The 19855-nt window shown below is 43.1% G+C and overlaps 2 protein-coding genes across 2 annotated transcripts in view; both read left to right on the top strand.

Moving 5' to 3' along the window:
* Positions 1–89: 89 nt before the first annotated feature.
* RPL24 (ribosomal protein L24) lies at positions 90–5784 on the top strand. Its single transcript, XM_003821929.5, has 6 exons — positions 90–227; positions 342–417; positions 971–1081; positions 3972–4108; positions 4387–4450; positions 5660–5784. The coding sequence occupies exons 1-6, from the start codon at positions 223–225 to the stop codon at positions 5738–5740; spliced, it is 474 nt and encodes a 157-aa protein (XP_003821977.1). The 5' UTR covers positions 90–222; the 3' UTR covers positions 5741–5784.
* Positions 5785–5933: 149 nt separating this feature from the next.
* The window catches only part of ZBTB11 (zinc finger and BTB domain containing 11), a 31478-nt gene continuing 17556 nt past the window's right edge, over positions 5934–19855 (top strand). Inside the window, exons 1-3 of the mRNA XM_003821928.7 lie at positions 5934–10269; positions 14651–14886; positions 15506–15737. Of these exons, the coding sequence (XP_003821976.1) occupies positions 9960–10269; positions 14651–14886; positions 15506–15737 (778 nt within the window). The 5' untranslated portion in view covers positions 5934–9959. The remainder of the gene's footprint in view (positions 10270–14650; positions 14887–15505; positions 15738–19855) is intronic.

Genomic DNA, 19855 nt, shown 5'->3' with positions numbered 1-19855 from the left:
CCTCCAGCAGCCTCTGGATGAATTGCGCCAGAGGAAGTCAGCTGTCAGGGAAAACGAGATCTTTCGCCTCGCGATGATTACGTCATCAAGGAGGGCCAGGAACATCGAAGGATATTGGGGAGGAGATTTCCGGTCCCCATCCCCGCAGCGACCTTATAAGGTCTCTTCCCATGATTCTCTCTTTCTTTTCGCCATCTTTTGTCTTTCCGTGGAGCTGTCGCCATGAAGTAAGCATGACCAGTGGTTCCCAATCCGCTTGCATCCTCGGGCAGAACGCCTCTCTGTCGTCCCTGGCATGGCTGTAGACACCCTCCCTGATGGACTTTCACTTTTTGTTGCAGGGTCGAGCTGTGCAGTTTTAGCGGGTACAAGATCTACCCCGGACACGGGAGGCGCTACGCCAGGACCGACGGGAAGGTAAAAAGCCGCGTCGGCTTCACCTACCTTCTTGTACTCCGAGGAGGAAAGGCTGGTTTAATTCGGTTTAGGCGGGTTTATTCCCCACCTCACCACTGGCCTCTGGAAGTCTTCGTGGACGCTCTGTGGACTGGTCGTTAGGACCAGAAACCTCTAAGTGAACCAGTGTTGATTATTTCTTGTGAGCCAGGTCGGACATCAGGAGGGGTTTATGTAACTGATGTCCCGGTGTAAGGGAAATAACTGAGGTACGGAGGTACCCCTTGGAATCCTGGGAAGGACAAGAGCAGAATGCTTCCCAGAAGGACGTACCACCCTGTCCTTTGCTATGAGCTTAGATTTCCTGCTCTCGAGAAAAGACTAAACGCAAGGACCTTCACAGTGTGACACAGTTACCTGCCAGTTATGTGACAGCCTTTTGGTCCTTGTGGGCCTCAGTTTTGTAAAATGATAAGCCAGAACTAGCATATTGATCTTCTAAGGATTCCAAGCTTACTCAGCCTCTTGTACTTTGTATAGTTAAATAGTAATTCCTTTGCATTTGTCACTCTAGGTTTTCCAGTTTCTTAATGCGAAATGCGAGTCGGCTTTCCTTTCCAAGAGGAATCCTCGGCAGATAAACTGGACTGTCCTCTACAGAAGGAAGCACAAAAAGGGACAGTCGGTAAGTGGAATACGCCTTGATGTTGGGGGCTATCTCTTAAGTTGTCTAAGCTCTCTGAACGTTGGTTTTCTGCTCTGTAAAATTAAATCAGACTGTATGCGAAAGAGCTCTTAAACTGTAAAGCGTCAGCGAAATGAAAAAGATATTATAAACTGTCTCTATATATTTTAGGCTAGCAGCAATACCGAGTTGAAATTTTAAAGTCAGATAAATTACGTTAAGCACCTTTGCGTTATAGGGCAGGGTGGAAGGGCTTAGTTTTCCAGTGGGAGGAAATTGAGAAGTTACCATAATTTGGTTTTGATTGCAATATTTACAGGATTAGTCCTAACATAGCCAGTGGACCATGAACCAGTCCACCATACACTAGTTCATTCACTAGAAAAACAGTGGTTTTTCTGGTCCTTGTTAAGTGTCCTTTTAGCTGGGTTATACATGAGAAAAAGTTTGAGTGCCATGTTAGGACTAGTGTTCAGGAGGCTTGGGAATACTTACTGAACACCTTCTGGATGAAGGACTTTTCTAGGTATTGTGAGAAATAAATGCCATCAGACATAAAATATGTTGAAAGTTCAGAGGAAGGAGAAACTTAAAAATGGATATGACACACCTATTAGGGTGACTATTCAGAAAAAAAAAACAGGAATTACAGGTGTTGGTGAGGATGGGGAGAAATTGGAACCTTTGTGCATTGCTAAATATGCAACAGCTGTGAAAAACCATTTGGTGTTTTCTCAAAAGGGTAAACATAAAAATTATCCCAGCAGTTCCACTTCTAAGTTATACCCTAAAACAGTTGAAAGTAGGGACTCTATAACTTGTACATCAGTGTCATAGCAAATCCGGGCTTGGTGGCAGCGGCTGTACTCTAGCTCCTCCGGAGGCCAAGGTGGGAGGATTGTTTGAGGCAACATAGGAGACCTTTAAAAAAAAAAAAGTTATTTAGATGGATAATGGTGATAGCTACACAGCGCTATGAATGTACATAAGGCCACTATACTTTTTTTTTTTTTTTTTTTTGAGACAGGTTCTCTGTTGCTCAGGCTGGAGAGCAGTGGCAGGATCACAGCTCACTCCACCTCAACCTTATGGGCTCAAGTGATCCTCCCACCTCCGCCTACCCCGTGGTCCACAGGCACATGCCACCATGGCCCAGCTATTTTTTAAATATATTTTGAGGAGACAGAAATCTTTGCGATGTTGCCCAATTTCATCTCAGATTCTTGGGCTCAAGTAATCCTCCTGCCTTGGCCACCCAAAGTACTGGCATTACAGGCACAAGCCATCCTGCACAGCTAAATTATAATTTAAAAAGTTAAAATGAGGCTGGGCATGGTGGCTCACATGCCTGTAATCCCAGCACTTTGGGAGGCCGAGACGAGTGGATCACCAGGTCAGGAGTTCAAGAACAGCCTGGCCCACAGAGTGAAACCCCGTCTCTACTAAAAATACAAAAAAAAATTAGCCGGACATGGTGGCAGGTGCCTGTAGTCCCAGCTACTTGGGAGGCTGAGGCAGGAGAATAGCTTGAACCCAGGAAGTGGGGGTTGCAGTGAGCTGGGATTGTGCCACTGCACTCCACCCTGGGTGACAGGGTGAGGCTCCATTTAAAAAAAAAAAGAAAAAGTTAAAATGGGCCTAGTGCAGTGCCTCACGCCTGTAATTCCAGCACTTTGGGAGGCCCAGGCAAGAGGATCCCTTGAGCTTGAGCCCAGGAGTTTGAAACCAACCTGGCAACATAGTAGTGAAGACCCCAGTTTCTACTTAAAAAAATAGAAAACAGGCTGGGGATGGTGGCTCACGCCTGTAATTCTACCACTTGGGGAGGCCAAGGCGGACAGATTGCCTGAGCTCAGGAGTTAGAGACCAGCCTGGGCAACATGGTGGAACCCGGTTTCTACTAAAAATACAAAAATTAGCCGGGCGTGGTGGCGGTTACCTGTGATCCCAGCTACTCAGGAGGCTGAGGCAGAATTGCTTGAACCCCGGAGGTGGAGGCGGAGGTTGCAGTGAGCCAAGATCATGCCACTGCACTCCAGCCTGGGCAACAGAGCAAGGCTGAGTCTTAAAAAAAAAAAAAAAAGAAAAAAGAAAAACCAAAAGGTTAAAATTGTCAACTTTACATTTTTACCACAGTAAAAGTGTAAGTGTTTGTTTGAGACAAGAATATAGTGTTCGTTTGAGACAAGGTAAATACTGCCATTTACTGTAGAAAAACTGCCATTTTACTGTAGAAACAATAAGATTTCATCTTTCTAAAAAGTTTAAAATTAGGATGTCTGTAAACCACCAATGTGCCTTATTTTTGTTAAAAGTTTTTAAGGTAATTTTGCATGTCAGTGCCTTAAACAACTTTTTGAATATACTTTGTTCTTGACTTAAAGGTGCACTGCAAGATCTTTTTCTCATAAACACTGTAGTATAGATTTCCAGTAATCTACAGAAAGTGTTAGATTCCACAATACCTTCTCAGACAAATCCTACCTAACATTTGGTGGCTCTCCTGTCAAATCATTGTCTTAATTTATTTCTCCTAGTGACAGTCCTTTGAGTTAAAAAAGCGGAATATGATAATTTTTTTCAATAAGTAAATTATTAAAAGTATAAACAGTCCTCATTTATACTACTATGCAGTTCATGGAATAACCATTTTCCTTAGAGTTCAATTTTTTGTGTGTCTTTTTAAGGTAGTAAAAAAATGGCTAGGATTTGTAATAGAGGGCTTAATCCATAAGTGGAAAACATGTTTTATTTCAAATATATGAATTATTTTTTGTTGAATATGAATCTTAAAATACTTCATTTGCCCTGTCTTAAAAGACTTAATTTTTCCTCCCTCTAAATTCTTGAAGGAAGGTTCCTAAGTGTGCCCCTCATCTTTGTTTTGCAGGAAGAAATTCAAAAGAAAAGAACCCGCCGAGCAGTCAAATTCCAGAGGGCCATTACTGGTGCATCTCTTGCTGATATAATGGCCAAGAGGAATCAGAAACCTGAAGTTAGAAAGGCTCAACGAGAACAAGCTATCAGGTGAGGAATGCTTTCATTATGAGCATTTTACCTATTCGGATGGATTTTAGGTTTGGGTCTTCAGTAATTAAAGTTACCATATAGTCTAATATATGTTAAGCTGAGTTGGTGGCTAATGAAAATTATTGACAAATTCTTTGGATTTAGCCTACAAATAAATGGAGGTGGGGAAGGAAGGAATATGGTCATTGTACTTGTCCAGTACAGTCTAACTCTAATAATAAGTTGTACCACTAAAGAGTAAAGTGCTTTTGCCTTAAGTTACTTTTACCCCACAGGGCTGCTAAGGAAGCAAAAAAGGCTAAGCAAGCATCTAAAAAGACTGCAATGGCTGCTGCTAAGGTAATTATGGGGTTTCTTTACTTTCTTGAACAATACAACAGGAAAATTTTCTTTTTTTGAGACGGAGTTTTGCTCTGTTGCCCAGGATGGGGTGCAGTGGCGTGATCTGATCTCGGCTCACTGCAACCTCTGCCTCCCGGGTTCAAGTGATACTCCTGCCTCAGCCTCCCGAGTAGCTGGGAGTACAGGTGCGCGCCATCACGCCCGGCTAATTTTTGTATTTTTTTTTTTTTTTTCTTAAGTAGAGACAGGGTTTCACCATGTCGGACAGGCTGGTCTTGAACTCTTGACCTCAGGTGATCTGCCCACCTCAGCCTCCCAAAGTGCTGGGATTACAAGTGTGAGCCACTGAGCCCGGCTGGAAAATTAATTTTCAGTCTAAATTGTGATAAATGAAAGTTTCACAGTTTTAAGGTATTGAATGCAAGGCTCAATTGGAAATGATGTTTGTAGCCAATTACTTGGCCAATGGTTCAGGTCTCCAGAGAGGTGGTCCTCTCCATAAGCCAAAGCATGTGTTACTGTTAGGAACTGGGAAAAATAAAGGTTGGCTTTTTTTTTTTGTTTTTTGTTTTTTCCCCCTTCAACACAGGGCCTCACTCTGTAGCCCAGCTGGAGTGCAGTGGCACAATCACGGCTTGCTGCAGCCTCAACCTCCTGGGCTCAAGTGATCCTCCTGACTCAGGCCCCTAAGTAGCTGGCACTACAGGCAAGCACTACCACACCCAGCTAATAGGTATTTTAGTTGAGATGGTTTCGCCATGTTGCCCAGGCTGGCCTCAAACTCCTGAGCTCAAGCGATCCACCTGCTTTAGCGCCCCGAAGTGTTGGGATGAGCCCCTGCACCATGCCTGGTTTTGAAAGTTATTATGGTTATCTACATTGATAACATTGAGAAAAGCTGAGTAAACACTGTACTGTTACTGAGATCTTTTCTGTGAGTTTCTGTCAGGATGCATTTCAGGATCCTACACTGCACTTGGTTGTGTCTCATTTCCTCCAGTCTGTGACGGTATCTTAGTCTTTGTCTTTCATTGTAAAGATGGGCTTTAAATATTTAAGGGTAGTCACATTAAAAGATTGGCATTAGGAATGCAGTTAAATTACTAAGAAAGTGATCTAAGCTACATAAACAATCTGGATGTGAGAGATGGGTAATAATAGGGTAACAAAAGTTTTGTGGAGTAATATCACGTTATCTTTTTACAGGCACCTACAAAGGCAGCACCTAAGCAAAAGATTGTGAAGCCTGTGAAAGTTTCAGCTCCCCGAGTTGGTGGAAAACGCTAAACTGGCAGATTAGATTTTTAAATAAAGATTGGATTATAACTCCAGGTTGTGCTGGATTTTTTTTTTTCTTGTAACAGGCATGTTGGACTTTACACGGTCATAGGTGACCTAATAAAGAATGTAAGACATAGGTATTTTATTAAAAAGTCTATTGCTCAGGAATAATGCATCCTATAAAGTGAACTTCTTTGTTGGAGAGAGGTTAAGCAAAATAATGTAAGATGGGTAAGGTCAGATGCTATCTTGGCTTGGCTGGGGTGTATAGGGCACATTACAAAAACTTAATTGCCTTAACTTTTTGGTTACATTGCTGTAAGTATTAGGATGTTGCTGGTGCAGTGGCTCACGCCTGTAATCCCAGCATTTGTAAGACCAAAGCCAGGTGATCACTTGAGCTCAGGAGTTCAAGACCAGCCTGAGTGACATGGCGAAACCCCATCTCTACAAAAACATTCAAAAGTGAGCCAGGCATGGTGGAGAGTGTATATAGTCCCAGCTGGGAAGCTGGGAGTGTGGAAGGTGGAAGGATCGCTTGAGCCAGGGAGGTCAAGGCTGCAGTGAGCTGAAATCGTGCCACTGCACTCTAGCCTGGGTGACAGCAAGACCCTGTATCAAAAAACAAAAGTACTTTTAAAATTATTTTCTTGTTAAATTAACTTTTCCCATGATAGGCAAATGTAGTTTATATTGGTTTGCTTGTAGTCATTGGTATCTCGCCTACCATTTGCTAATAGCTGAGTTGAAGGTGCTAAAAACTCTCAGCTGTATTAATCTACTCTTGCTTTCAGAAAGTAATGTCTAAATGAAAAGCACTACTGCTTGAATAAAGAGTATCCTTAGCTAAATTCCCAGAGTAGTTTGTTGAGCTGGGGGCATGCCAGAGCTGTGTTAAATTACAAAAATGTCTGAATAAACTGATACTCAAGAGATTTTGAGATAGAGTCTCTCTTGTTGCCCAGGCTGGAGTGCAATGGCACAATCTCGGCTCACCGCAACCTCTGCCTCCTGGGTTCAAGCGATATCCTGCCTCAGCCTCCCAAGTAGCTGGGATTACAGGCATGTGCCACCATGCCTGGCTAATTTTGTATTTTTAGTAGAGGCATGGTTTCTTCATGGGCAGGCTGGTCTCGAACTCCCGACCTCAGGTGATCTGCCTGCCTTAGCCTCCCAAAGTGCTGGGATTACAGGCGTGCACCACCACGCCCAGCCTGAGATTTATATATTTAAGATGTGATAAAATAGTAGTAATCAAAACTTACATGTGAAGAATAAGGCTTCTACTTCTACAGAAAGGTCATTTTTACCTGCCAACCTGTGCCAAGTTGCAAGGATGCAACTGGACAAATCAGAGTCTTCTTTAGGGAAACATGATTTTACACAGAATACTAGGTGAGGGTATATAGTCAATGTCAACATTTTCCTCCATCACTATCCTATCCAAGGTGATGAATTTTTTTTTTCTAGTGCATGTTACATTCAGACGTCCAAGTGTTAACAGGTAAAATGAGTAAGTCCTTTTGAGAACCTGAAAATGTAAACTAAAATCAATATAAGAAATGTGTAGGCCGGGCGTGGGGGCTCACGCCTGTAATCCCAGCACTTTGGGAGGCCGAGGTGGGCGGATCACGAGGTCAGGAGATCGAGACCATCCTGGCTAACACGGTGAAACCCCATCTCTACTAAAAATACAAAAAATTAGCCGGACGTGGTGGCGGGCGCCTGTAGTCCCAGCTATTTGGGAGGCTGAGGCAGGAGAATGGTGTGAACCCCGGGAGACGGAGCCTGCAGTGAGCCGAGATCGCGCCGCTGCACTCCAACTGGGCGACAGCGAGACTCTCTGTCTCAAAAAAAAATGTAAAACACAAGCTTTTGCTCATAAAAGCAAAATGTTAAGATTTTGCACTGGGAAGAGTCATTTTTTGTAATAATGTTTTATTTAGGGAATTACTGGGAAAATAAAGTCATTATACCCAACTTGAATGTAAAGCTATGCTTGCTAATTTTTGGAGAATAAAATGTCTGGGCTAAATGTTGGCTTTTAATAAAGTGGAGCTGCCCATTGTCATTACCCTTGGGTCTTAGGTAACCTGGGACCCAGAAGAAGCTAGAAATAAACACTACCTGTTCTCACTACAGCAAGTTTAGCTTTACTCAGGAAGACAATTTGACCACTGGGAAAGCATTTTATTAAAACGTTTGTTTCTATTGGCCCAAAGGATAATGCGTGCATCAGTAGGCTTCTCAGTGCTTACAGATGGTGTTTTGGCAAAAACTGAGTGGAGGGATTTTTTTAACTCTTCTACAACCTAGCTGTATTGTTTGCAGATTTGAATGTATTCACTTAATATATTAAATGTTTAATATTAAATATCAATTAACTTAAAATGTTTAGTTTTTTTATTGTTTTGAGACGGAGTCTCCCTCTGTCACCCAGGCTGGAATGCAGTGGCACAATCTCGGCTCGCTACAACCTCTGCTTCCCGGGTTCAAGCGATTCTCCTGCCTCAGCCTCCCGAGTAGCTGGGACTTCAGGCCCAGTAGAGACAGGGTTTCACCATGTTAGCCAGGATGGTCTCCATCTCCTGACCTCGTGATTTGCCCGCCTCGGCCTCCCAAAGTGCTGGGATTACAGGCGTGAGTCACCGCGCCCGGCCAAAATATTTAAACAGTATGACAGGAGAGAGGGGTTGGCCTGACACGTAGACCAGCCTCCTGGGTTCGCAGAGGGTGCATTTGGTCTTCTGCTCTCACTGCCCCACCCCATGGGGGAAAGAGGTGCATCTCCATTTTTAAATTCCTCCTTTGAGCTATAGTGGCAAACTCAGCAACTAAGTAGATCCCAAGCCTGTAGTTTCTTTTTTCTTCTGGGCCTTGAGAGCTCATGTCCCCGCACCTGGAATCTTTCAAGGATGTCCGGGCCATCCGGGAATTACTGCGTGTGCACACACACAAAAACACGCCCCTAACACCAGAGGCTGGCTGTATGATTCTGTTTTCGAGCCTACTGTATTCACCTGTCTGCCCGTCAGCTACTTCTAGGAGCGTCAAAAGGGCCTCACCCAGAGACTACAGACACCCCCGGTGGAGAAGTGTACTAGGCCGTGTCTGCAGCTGGAGCCCTCGGCCTGAAATGTTTCTGGCTTTAGCAAAGCGGCGACAGTGTCCAACCCCAGTCCCCGAGGAGGGATGTCAGCCCTGGGCTCCTGTGAGCGCTGCAGATTCGTCCCAGGAAAGGGTGACCGGGGTCGCTGCTCCGGGATTACCAGCTAAATACCTGTATTAGCATCCTCAGCACGCACTGGGAGACGCAGCTCAAGTCCGCTCCCCTTCTTGCACCCTCATATATATTTGGTGCAAAATGGAGAACCTTTTCCCCTACGTTTGTGTAAAAACATATGTAAATAAAGCTTTAAAATAGTGTTACCGACCCCCTTTTCCACTCGCAATAAGATTGACTATAAATGCTGATAATTCCAGAAAAATCTCGACTCTTCCTTGAGTAGTCTGGAGCTAGCAGGTGCAAGTTTAGAAACAATAACTCATCACTGAGGGAGGCACTGAAAATTTTATAACTGTTAACTGGACTCTAAATTTCCATGTGAATGGGCTGTCTCTGGTCCCGTGTCAAGAGACTAATATTTTTCCAGAAGCCTGAAAATATGCTTTTATGATGTCGGGAGTCTCAAACGTAAAAACGGACTCCTAACCCTCTGGATGTTTCGGATGAACTCTCAACTGTCCACCAGCTCCCCCTACACGTGGCTCCTTAGAAAGCGTGGAAAAGGGAAAAATGAAAAGAGAAACTGCCAGGACTTAAGATGTCTGCTTAAAGACCCCCTCGAACTGCAGTGAAGGGTCTACCCGCTTCCAAAATGTCCACCCGCAGTCCTGACGTCACTGGATCGGCTCCATCAAGCCAGAAAACGAGAGTGCGCTCCAATCAGGGCTCAGTCCCCGCCCTTGCCTTGCGTCACTTCCGGTGGTGCAGCAGCCATTTTGTCAGTCGCCAGCGGATCCCGCGCGCTGGAGAAGTGCAGTTCCCCCTGGTTACCAACTCGCCCGCTTTTCCTTCGGACTAAGGGAACCGTCGAAGAGCGCTCGCCAAAGGCGCAGCCGTTTCTCCCTACGGTGCCGCCGCTCCTCCTGCAGCCGCCCGTAGGTAGTGGGCCGTTTTCCTCACCTGTCCCTGACAGGCGCCCTCAGGGAGCCGCGGTCCGCGATGTCAAGCGAGGAAAGCTACCGGGCCATCCTGCGTTACCTGACGAACGAGCGCGAGCCGTACGCGCCGGGCACCGAGGGCAATGTCAAGCGTAAAATCCGAAAAGCTGCCGCCTGCTACGTGGTGCGCGGCGGGACTCTGTATTACCAGCGGCGGCAGCGGCACCGCAAGACCTTCGCGGAGCTGGAGGTGGTGCTGCAGCCGGAGCGACGCCGGGACCTCATCGAGGCGGCGCACCTGGGTCCCGGCGGCACTCACCACACCCGGCATCAGACCTGGCACTACCTGTCCAAGACGTACTGGTGGCGAGGTGAGACCTAGCCCGCGGCGAGGGGGCGGGCTGGCGACTCGTTGCCTGGGCAAGGCTCGCTGGCGAGGCCTATTTGCGTACCCACGAGTCGGAGGGTCTCGGACGCCTCTGGGCGGCGGAGCTGCTGCCAGGCGGAGCCGAGAGGGTGGGGGACGCGAAAGGAGCCGCACTTCCCACAGGAAGGAGGCCGGCGAAGCTAGGGGCGGGCCCTGGCCCTGGGTGGGACCAAGGGGGCTTCCCCGGAGGCCGGGCCAGCCGCGGGGAGGGGCCGGACGCCTGGGCTGCGCCAGGTCCGCCTCCTTGGGCGGCCCCTTGAGGCTGAGGCCCCGGCCCTCTGGAGGTGGCGTGTGGCTCGCGGCAGTGGAGGCTGCGGGGTGCACGTTTTCGACTGTGCTGACGTTTGGAGGGAGGGATGAGTCACCCGAAGCCGGGTCTCCCGTTTCTTTAGTGCTGCGCTTGGGTTTTGGCGAGCGAGTATGAGCTGCTCTGGACACATTCGCTAGTGTTCCTCAAATTCTGCCGCTGCTGCGTAAATAAGGAATAATACAATTATTTGCAGAAGTGATAAGGAGTGATTGAGAAATCGCCTTGAGCGTTTTTTTTTTTTTTTAAGAACAAGAAGTAAATGTAAAAGATATCAGTTACTGCTTTTGTTGTTTGGTTTTGCGGGGGCGGGGTGTTTGAGTAGACACGGGTCTCGCCTCGTTCCCCAAGCTGGACTCCATCTGGCCTCAAGCCATCCTCCCGCCTCGGCCTCCCAAAGTGTTGGGATTTCAGGCATGAGCCACGGCGCCCAGCTTGATATTCGTAACTCTGAATGTTTTAATAATCTTTCCCCTAATTATGTGAAAAACGCGTTTGGGAACTGTGTAGCATTGTATATACACAGAAAAGGTACGATTACTGTGACTTTGATTGTCAAAAAATACAGCTCTGAAGTTACTTGACTCCTTGGGAACCAGTTGTAGGGGAGGAGAGCAAGTGTCCTTGGCTTCTTAACCATCTTCACTCTCCACAGTTAATGAATATTCAAACTGTCAGAATTAGTTAATAGTTTATAGTCCCATTTAAGAAATTTTGTTAGGAACAGTGCTGTCACTCTCCAATATGGCTACAGAAAAGTTATTTCATTCAAATCTTGGTTACTTCGTCTGTGAACAACGAAATTACTGAATAGTTTCTAAAGTTCTTTTCGGTTTATAAACATCGTCAAGTTTATTCGTTTACGAACTATTGGATAATCAAATTTTTCCATTTATTTTCCACTTTAAACCAATATCTGAATTAAATTCCTGTAAGGACAGACAAATGCGAAGATTATGAGGTAATGAAGTAATCAGTGCATTTTGTTTGGATGGGTTTGGGTAGACATTAGTTTGTTGAACAAATGTCTCAGATTTAATACTTCAGGATTTGTTAAAGATGATAATTGTAACTATAGGTAACATTGATCAAGCTTGTATATGCAGGATGTAGTCGTTAGCCCTTGACATTTATTTAACCTTCATAAAACCTTAATACTTATCTCCCTTTTTTGGAGACAGAGTGTAGGGGGTCTTGCTTGGTGCAGTGACAACGATCACAGCTCACTGTAGCCTCGACCTCCTAGGCTCAGATGATCCTCCCTTTTCAGCCTCTATCTGTTTTACAGATGAAAAAACTAAAAGCACTAGGATGTTAAATAACACAACAAAAGTCACACAGCTGACCTTTGTGATCTCACACTTTTCTTAACCCAGTGTTATGTGGTATTTTGTGTTCAGAATTTTTCTTTTTCTAAGTTCATTATCTGTGAGTGATTCTAATCCAGTTGTTTTTTTTTTTAATTTTTAGTGTGCAGTGTCTTAAAAGGCAAAAACCTGAGACGATGTTTATTTATTTATTTATTTTATTTATTTATTTATTGAGACAGAGTCACTCTGTTGCCCAGGCTGGAGTGCAGTGGCGCGATATCGGCTCGCTGCAACTCCACCTCCCGGGTTCAAGCGATTCTGGTGCCTCAGTCTCCAGAGTAGCTGGGATTACACCACGCCCAGCTAATTTTTCTATTTTTAGTAGCGACGGGGTTTCACCATGTTGGCCAGGCTGGGCTCGAACTCCTGAGCTCAGGTGATCTGCTCACCTCGACCTCCCAAAGTGCTGGGATTACAGGTGTAAGCCACAGCGCCCGGCCAATACAACCTCTTTTGGTCTCTAAATCTACACTCATATAAATGCTTTTTTGATAAAATTATATTTAACTCGAACCCATTGTTCCTTTCTTTCTTTTCTTCTCTTTTTTTCTTTGAGACAGAGTCTTGTTCTGTCACCCAGGCCGGAGCACAGTGGCGCGATCTCGGCTCACTGCAGCCTTCGCCTCCCAGGCTCACGTGATTCTGGTGCCTCAGCCTCCGGAGTAGCTGGGACTACAGGCGCGTGCCTCCACACCTAGCTAATTTTTGTGTTTTGCTCTGTTGGCCAGGCTTGTCTCGAACTTCTTACCTCAAATGATCCGCCCACCTCAGCCTCCCAAAGTGTGTGAGCCACGCCCCAAGCCCCATTGTTTATGTTCTGCAAAAAAAAAAAAGTCTCTGTGAATCCATAAATTTGACAAATTCCTAGGTTAAACAGGTTTCTTCACCGTAGAAGTCAGAGGTTCTAATAATACATGTCAATTGCATATAGCTAAAGTTTTTCTGAATTTATGACTTCAGTGTATACTTTTATAATCAGTGTGGGACATAATACAATTTGGAAAATATTGCTTGAATACTATTTGAAGATTGAAAGTATAAGGAACTTGGTGGCCAGGCAAGGTGGCTCATGCCCGTCATCCCAGCACTTTGGGAGGCCAAGGCGGGCAGATCACTTGAGGTCAGGAGTTTGAGACCAGCCTGGCAAAAATAGTGAAACCCCATCCCTACTAAAAATACAAAAAATTAGCCAGGTGTGGTGGCGGGCGCCTGTAATCCCAGCTACTCGGGAGGCTGAGGTGGGAGTATCACTTGAACCCAGGAGGCGGAGGTTGCAGTGATCTGGGATCCCACCACTGCACTCCAGCCTGGGCAACAGAGAGAGACTCCCTTTCAAAAAAAAAAAAAGTGTAAGGAGCTTTGTATAATTCGACATTTTAAAACACTTTTCAGGAATATTCTCTATACCTCTATCATTTTACCTCATAACCTTTTCATTTGTACTTATTTGAAGATTTGGGGGTAACTTTCTGCCCTAGGAATGGACAAGCGTGCTCTTGTGTAAGTAGAATAATATACCGAAAATCCCATGACTTCTGGAGGCCTAGCTCTGCCATTTTACTAGATGTGACTTTGGACAAGCTACATACCTCTTAGGGCTTTATTTTCCTCTTGTATAGAATGGGAATTAATTGTTCTCTTACAAGGATGATAGTGGGATGTGTGTACATATACATAAAGCCTTGTCCCTGCCTCCTCACCCCTACCCTAGCATGCTGGGAGCTGGAAGTTGAAATTCAAAATCTTTTGTGAGTGGCTTGTGTATAATCAACTTTTGTTAGATTGTGTATGCTATTATTTCACACAACCCTAAAATCTCATAACTTTCAAAAACAAAAGATTTATTTTAAACTTTCGTTACAAGTTTTGTAGTAGTCCTGTTCCAGGCTACAGATTGGTTTCAGCTTTTTTCATCTGAAACTCAGGTTTAAGAACAACATCCCTCTGGGACATTGCTGTTCTTTGTGAGAGGGTACAAAGATCAGAGAACTGGTGCAAAATACTCAGTACCTCTTAAGGTTCTGTTCAGATATGGTACACATCACATGTGTGCAAATCAAATCACACGGTCAAGCCTAATGTCACTGGGGTGGAGAAGTATTAGCTTGAGCCATATTAAATTGTTAATTTGTTTGGTTTTGTTTTGAGACAGAGTCTTGGTCTGTTGCCCAGGCTGGAGTGCAGTGGCACAATCTCAGCTCACTGCAACCTCCGCCTCCCGGGTTATAAGTGAGTCTCCTGCCTCAGCCTCCAGAGTAGCTGGGATTACAGGCGTGCGCCATCATGCCCTAAATTGTTAATTTGTGTAGGTCAAAAACAGGTGAATATTGGCAGTTTCATATAGTTCCTCTTGCATGAAAACATTGCAACTCACATGAAAATGGGTGGAGCTATATAGTCATCTTATGATTAGAGAAACAAATAACTGGGAATAAATAAAAAAAATTACCTCAGCAGGAGAACATCATTTATAACTTTATATTTTTTGGGAAAAAAGTATATTTTACATTCTAATAAACTCTACATATTTTATGGGACATGAATGTCTGCACATATGTACTGAAATGTGTTAATGTGCACAGACTAAATAATATATTCTGTTTTCAGTTAACAGTATTAAATTTGACTTGTTAATATTTTCATTGTAGGCATATTGAAGCAAGTCAAAGATTACATTAAACAGTGTAGCAAATGCCAGGAGAAACTAGATCGATCCCGTCCAATATCAGATGTTTCAGAAATGTTGGAAGAATTGGGACTAGACCTTGAATCTGGAGAAGAAAGTAATGAGTCGGAAGATGACCTGAGCAACTTTACTTCATCTCCAACTACAGCATCCAAGCCTGCAAAAAAGAAGCCAGTATCCAAACATGAACTTGTGTTTGTAAGTGGTACTTTCCAGTCAGCTTTAAGATTTGTAACTAGTGTACTAGTATTTGCAGCCTTGGTGACTTATTTTTCTCAAACCACTAAGACTGCTTATTGAATAAGACAAAATGGCAGTGTACTGTGTTGTTATATAAGCTGAACTGCCTCTTCATTTATCATAAATGTTCCTGTTATTTTTTCAGAATGAACTTAATAATTACCTGTTGGTTTGTTGTTAATTATCCTCCCTCCCTTCTTTTGTGATGATATATTGGTACAAGTAGACAGATTTACATTTCTGGAAGCAGTCTCTGAGTTTATGCCCCAAGGTAAAATTAATCTGGCCAGGTCTTTGTTTTTCACCTGCATCAGTTTCATACATCATCATATTTCTGATTAGTAAGAAGAGGCAGCCAGAAGTGAGATACAGATTTTCATTAGGTGAGGTAGAATGAACATGGCAGAAAATAGGATAGGACAACATATCTTTTTATTTAAATACATAGGTAACAAAGAAAATATCAAATTATTCATACCTGGTAAAAGGTAATATGTAATGTGTCTTGTTTTAAAGCTTGTTAAGGGTAAAAAATACAGGTAATATATTACTTCTGCTCTCAAACTTATTTTGACAGGTTGACACCAAAGGAGTGGTAAAACGTTCTTCTCCAAAACATTGTCAGGCTGTCTTAAAACAGCTGAACGAACAGAGACTTTCCAACCAGTTCTGTGATGTTACTTTGTTAATTGAAGGAGAAGAGTACAAAGCTCATAAATCTGTTTTGTCAGCAAATAGCGAGTATTTTCGAGATCTTTTTATCGAGAAAGGAGCTGTTTCCAGTCATGAGGCTGTGGTGGATCTTTCTGGTAAGGGTTTTGTATTACTCTTGCTTTTTGTTTGTAATGACATTCTAGAAGAGGGGGATATGTATGTCTTCCACACACGGACTTTATGCCAAAGTAAGAGAAGCCCACTGACAACAGTAGACTAAGCTGTACTGAAAAGGTTCTTTTTAGCAAGATTTCTGTGGTAGAGTTATGGAAAAGGGTGTCATTTCCTTTCACTACGTCTTAAGTGAGACAATTATAGCAGAAAAAGAATTTCTAGGATTTAAACTGTTAAAAACAGTTTGAGTGAAATCCATAAGTGCAACAAAATTATTACATTAAATGAATATGTTATTTAAAAATTGATTGTTTAAGCTAGGTGTGGTGGTGCACGCCTGTAGTCCCACCTACTTGGGAGGCTGGGATGTGAGGATCGCTTAAGGTCAGGAGTTCCAGGCTGTGGTGTGTCATTGTACCTGTGAATACCCACTGCTCTCCAGACTGGGCAATATAACAAGACCCTGCCTCTAAAAATAAAAAGCAAATAAAAATTGACTGTTTATGTCTTATTTTGTGGGACATGTAATTATAGAGTATTTTATAAGTCTTTTGGTTTTTAAAGATTAATCCTTAGAGTTTATTAAGTTCAATAATCAAATTATCAATATAGAAAAGTCAAAATTCCAGGTTTGTTTTTTGTTTGTATCATTATTGTAAATAAATAGTTCAACTTTCTTTTGGCTTCACTAGAATTTATATATTGGCTTATGAGTCATCAAATGAAAATTTAGGAAGAATTATAGGTAGCATTATTTATACATTTTCTCATCATATAAAACTTGCTGTAACTTTTGAATTACTTAAATCACTTTGAAATATTTTTTCCTTTTTGAAACAAAAAAGTGACTTTTTCCAGGTATGTAAATTCTTAATTATTTAACCACTTATCCTTTTATGCTTTATTGTTTTTAGTCCTACCTCTTCTGGGAAGATACATTTTTCCTTAGCAGTGGCTTTATATTTATAGAAAGCAATAATAACGGCCAGGCGCAGTGGCTCCTGCCTGTAATCCCAGCACTTTGGGAGGCTGAGGCAGGCGGATCACCTGAGGTCATGGGTTTGAGACCAGCCTGATCAACATGGAGAAACCCTGTCTCTACTAAAAATGCAAAATTAGTTGGGCACGGTGGCGCATGCCTGTAATCCCAGCTACTCGGGAGGCTGAGGCAGGAGAATCGCTTGAACCTGGGAGGTGGATGTTGCGGTGAGCTGAGATCACACCATTGCACTCTAGCCTGGGCGACAAGAGCAAAACTCCGTCTCAAAAAAAAAAAAAAGCACTAATAGCTTTCTCTATATAAATAAATATTTATTAAGCATCCACTGCATACAAAGAACTAGCCTAGGCTCAGGGGGTGTACATATGAGCAAAAACTTTTTGGAGCTTAGAGTTGGCATTACATTCTAGATTAGTGGTATTTTTTTTTTTTCTGGGTTTGGTGACTCAAAGGAGAAAATACGTCTTACACTGAGCCATCTGAATATAAAAACCCATCACAGGTTATTCTTTTGATATGTTTGCTTTGGAATTTTTTCCCTATATTTCATGCATCTGAAAGCATGAGTGTTGCTCTTTTCTGGTTTCTCAGCAGTTTATAGCAAATGAAATGTCTGCCTGAAAAAACTATGGCACAGCATCCTAATATTCCAACATAATACATCATTTAGTCTTCATTCCATATGCATATTTTTGTATATTGTTCAGCAAGTATTATGTAAGCCAATCATAGGTGAAATAGGCATTATTTTAAAAATATGTTTGATTTAAATATTAAGTAGATAAGGCTGGGCACAGTGGCTCACGCCAGTAATCCCAAAGCTTTGAGGCAGGTGGATTGCTTGAGCTCAGAAGTTCAAGACCATCCCGGACAACATGGTGAAACCCTGTGGCTACCAAAATTTACAAAAATTAGCCAGGCATGGTGTCACATGCCTGTAGTCCCAGCTACTTTGGAGGCTGAGGTAGGAGGATCACTTGATCCCAGGAGGCGGAGGTTGCAGTGAGCTGAGACCACACCACTGCACTCCAGCCTGGGCAACAGAGCAAGACCCTGTCTTAGCCACAAAAAAAAATTTTATCATAAGTGTGTCATTTACGGTATCTTAGTCTGCCGTACCCCTGGATTTTGAAGTCCTCACCATAATTTTTCCTTCTGTTATAATTGTCCATTTCATTTGAGAGGATATTTTTATAAAATTTTCAAATTGTAAAAAAAAAACAAAATTTGCCCTCTTAATGATTTTTCCCTTTTATTTATTTTCAGATAGTCCCTGAAACAGAATAGGCTCAGAGAGGCTCGCTCCTTTTATTTTTAGTTGACATGTAATAGTTGTACATATTTATGGTGTACAAAATGATATTTTGGTACATGTATACAATTAGTAATGATCAAATGAGGGTAATTAGGATATACCTATCACCTCAGACATTTACCTTTCTTTGTGTTGAAAACATTCAAAATTCTTTCAGCCCTTTTTTTTTTTTTTTTTTTTTTGACAGAATCTTATTCTGTCACCCTAGGCTAGAGTGCAGTGGTGCAGTCATGGGCTCAAGCAACTTTTGGGCTCAAGCAATTTTCCTGCTTTGGCCTCCCGTGTAGGTGGGACCACAGGTGCACACCACCTTGTCCAACTAATTTTTTCATTTGTTTATAGAGATGGAGTCTCACTTTGTTGCCCAGGCTGGCCTTGAACTCCTGGAGTCCTCCTGCCTCACCCTCTCAAAGCACTGATATTACAGGGGGTGAGCCACTGTGCCAGGCTTCTTGTAGCTTTTTTAACATATACCATAAACTGTTGTTAACTCTATACCCTGCGGTGCTATAGAACACTAGAAGTTGTTCCTTCTATCTATCTAGCTGTAATTTTGTATCTATTAATCAACCTCCTCCTATACTCCCCTCCTGTCACCCTGCCCATCTTCTAATAACCATAGCTCTTCTCTCTACTTGTATGATCTAAGTTTTTTTTTAGCTCCCCCATATGAGTGAGGACATTTGGTATTTATCTTTCTGTCCTTGACTGACTTAGCATGATGTCCTCCAGGTTTATCATGTTGCTGCAAATGACAGGATTTCATTCTTTTTTATGGCTGAATAGTATTCCACTGTGCATATTTACCACATTTTTTCCATTCATCTGTTGATGAACATGTAGGTTGATTTCATTTCTTGGCTATTGTGAGTAGTGCTGCAGTAAACGTGGGGTGCAGGTATCTCTTTGATACAATTTCTTTTCTTTGGGTAGATACCCAGTAGTGGGATTGCTGGATCATATAGTAGTTATATTTTTAGTTTTTTGAGGCACTTCTATAGTGTTTTTCATCCTGGTGTACTAATTTACATTTCTACCAACAAATGGGAGGCAGAGGTTGCGGTGAGCCAAGATCACGCCATTGCACTCCAGCCTGGACAACAAGAGCGAAACTCCGTCTCAAACAAACAAACAAACAAAAGAATTAGCTTTCCTAGGAATGGCTGAATTCACCATAATGATAATGTTGGTGGGGAGTCCCCTCAGTTTTTTTCAGCCTGAGTCCTAACATCTCACAGTTTAAGGCTTCTCTGTATGTTTGTTCATCCTTCGTGGGTTCTTTTGCATAAAATACCACACTTTACATACCTTGAGTCAGAACTGAAAATTACAGCAAATATGGCTCTCAATTGTATATTTAAAAATCTCTAAGATAAATTATTGTATGAGAAAAGCAAAGTGCAGAAAAGTATGTGTAATATGACACCTAGTGTGAGAAGGCGGAATTAGAATATTTGCCTCCGTCTAGGTGTAGTGGCTCACACCTGTAATCCAAGGACTTTGAGATGCCAAGGCAGGAGTATCCCTTCAGGCCAGGAGGTCAAGATCAGCTGAGACAACATGGGGAGACCTCCATCTCTTCAAAATATAAAAATAACCAGGTGCATGCCTGCCCTGCTACTTAGGTGGCTGAAGCAGAAGGACTGCTTGAGCCTGGGAGGTCAAGGTTACAGTGAGCTGTGGTCAATCCACTGCGCTTCAGCCTGGATGACAGAGCAAGGGCCTGTCTCAAAGTACCTAAATAAAAAAAGAAAGCCGAGTGCGGTGGCTCACGCCTGTAATCC

This window comes from Pan paniscus, chromosome 2 (assembly GCF_029289425.2).
Source record: "Pan paniscus chromosome 2, NHGRI_mPanPan1-v2.0_pri, whole genome shotgun sequence".
NCBI lineage: Eukaryota > Metazoa > Chordata > Mammalia > Primates > Hominidae > Pan > Pan paniscus.
Note: the sequence above shows the minus strand (reverse complement) of the source record. Positions and strands in the feature narration are given on the sequence as shown.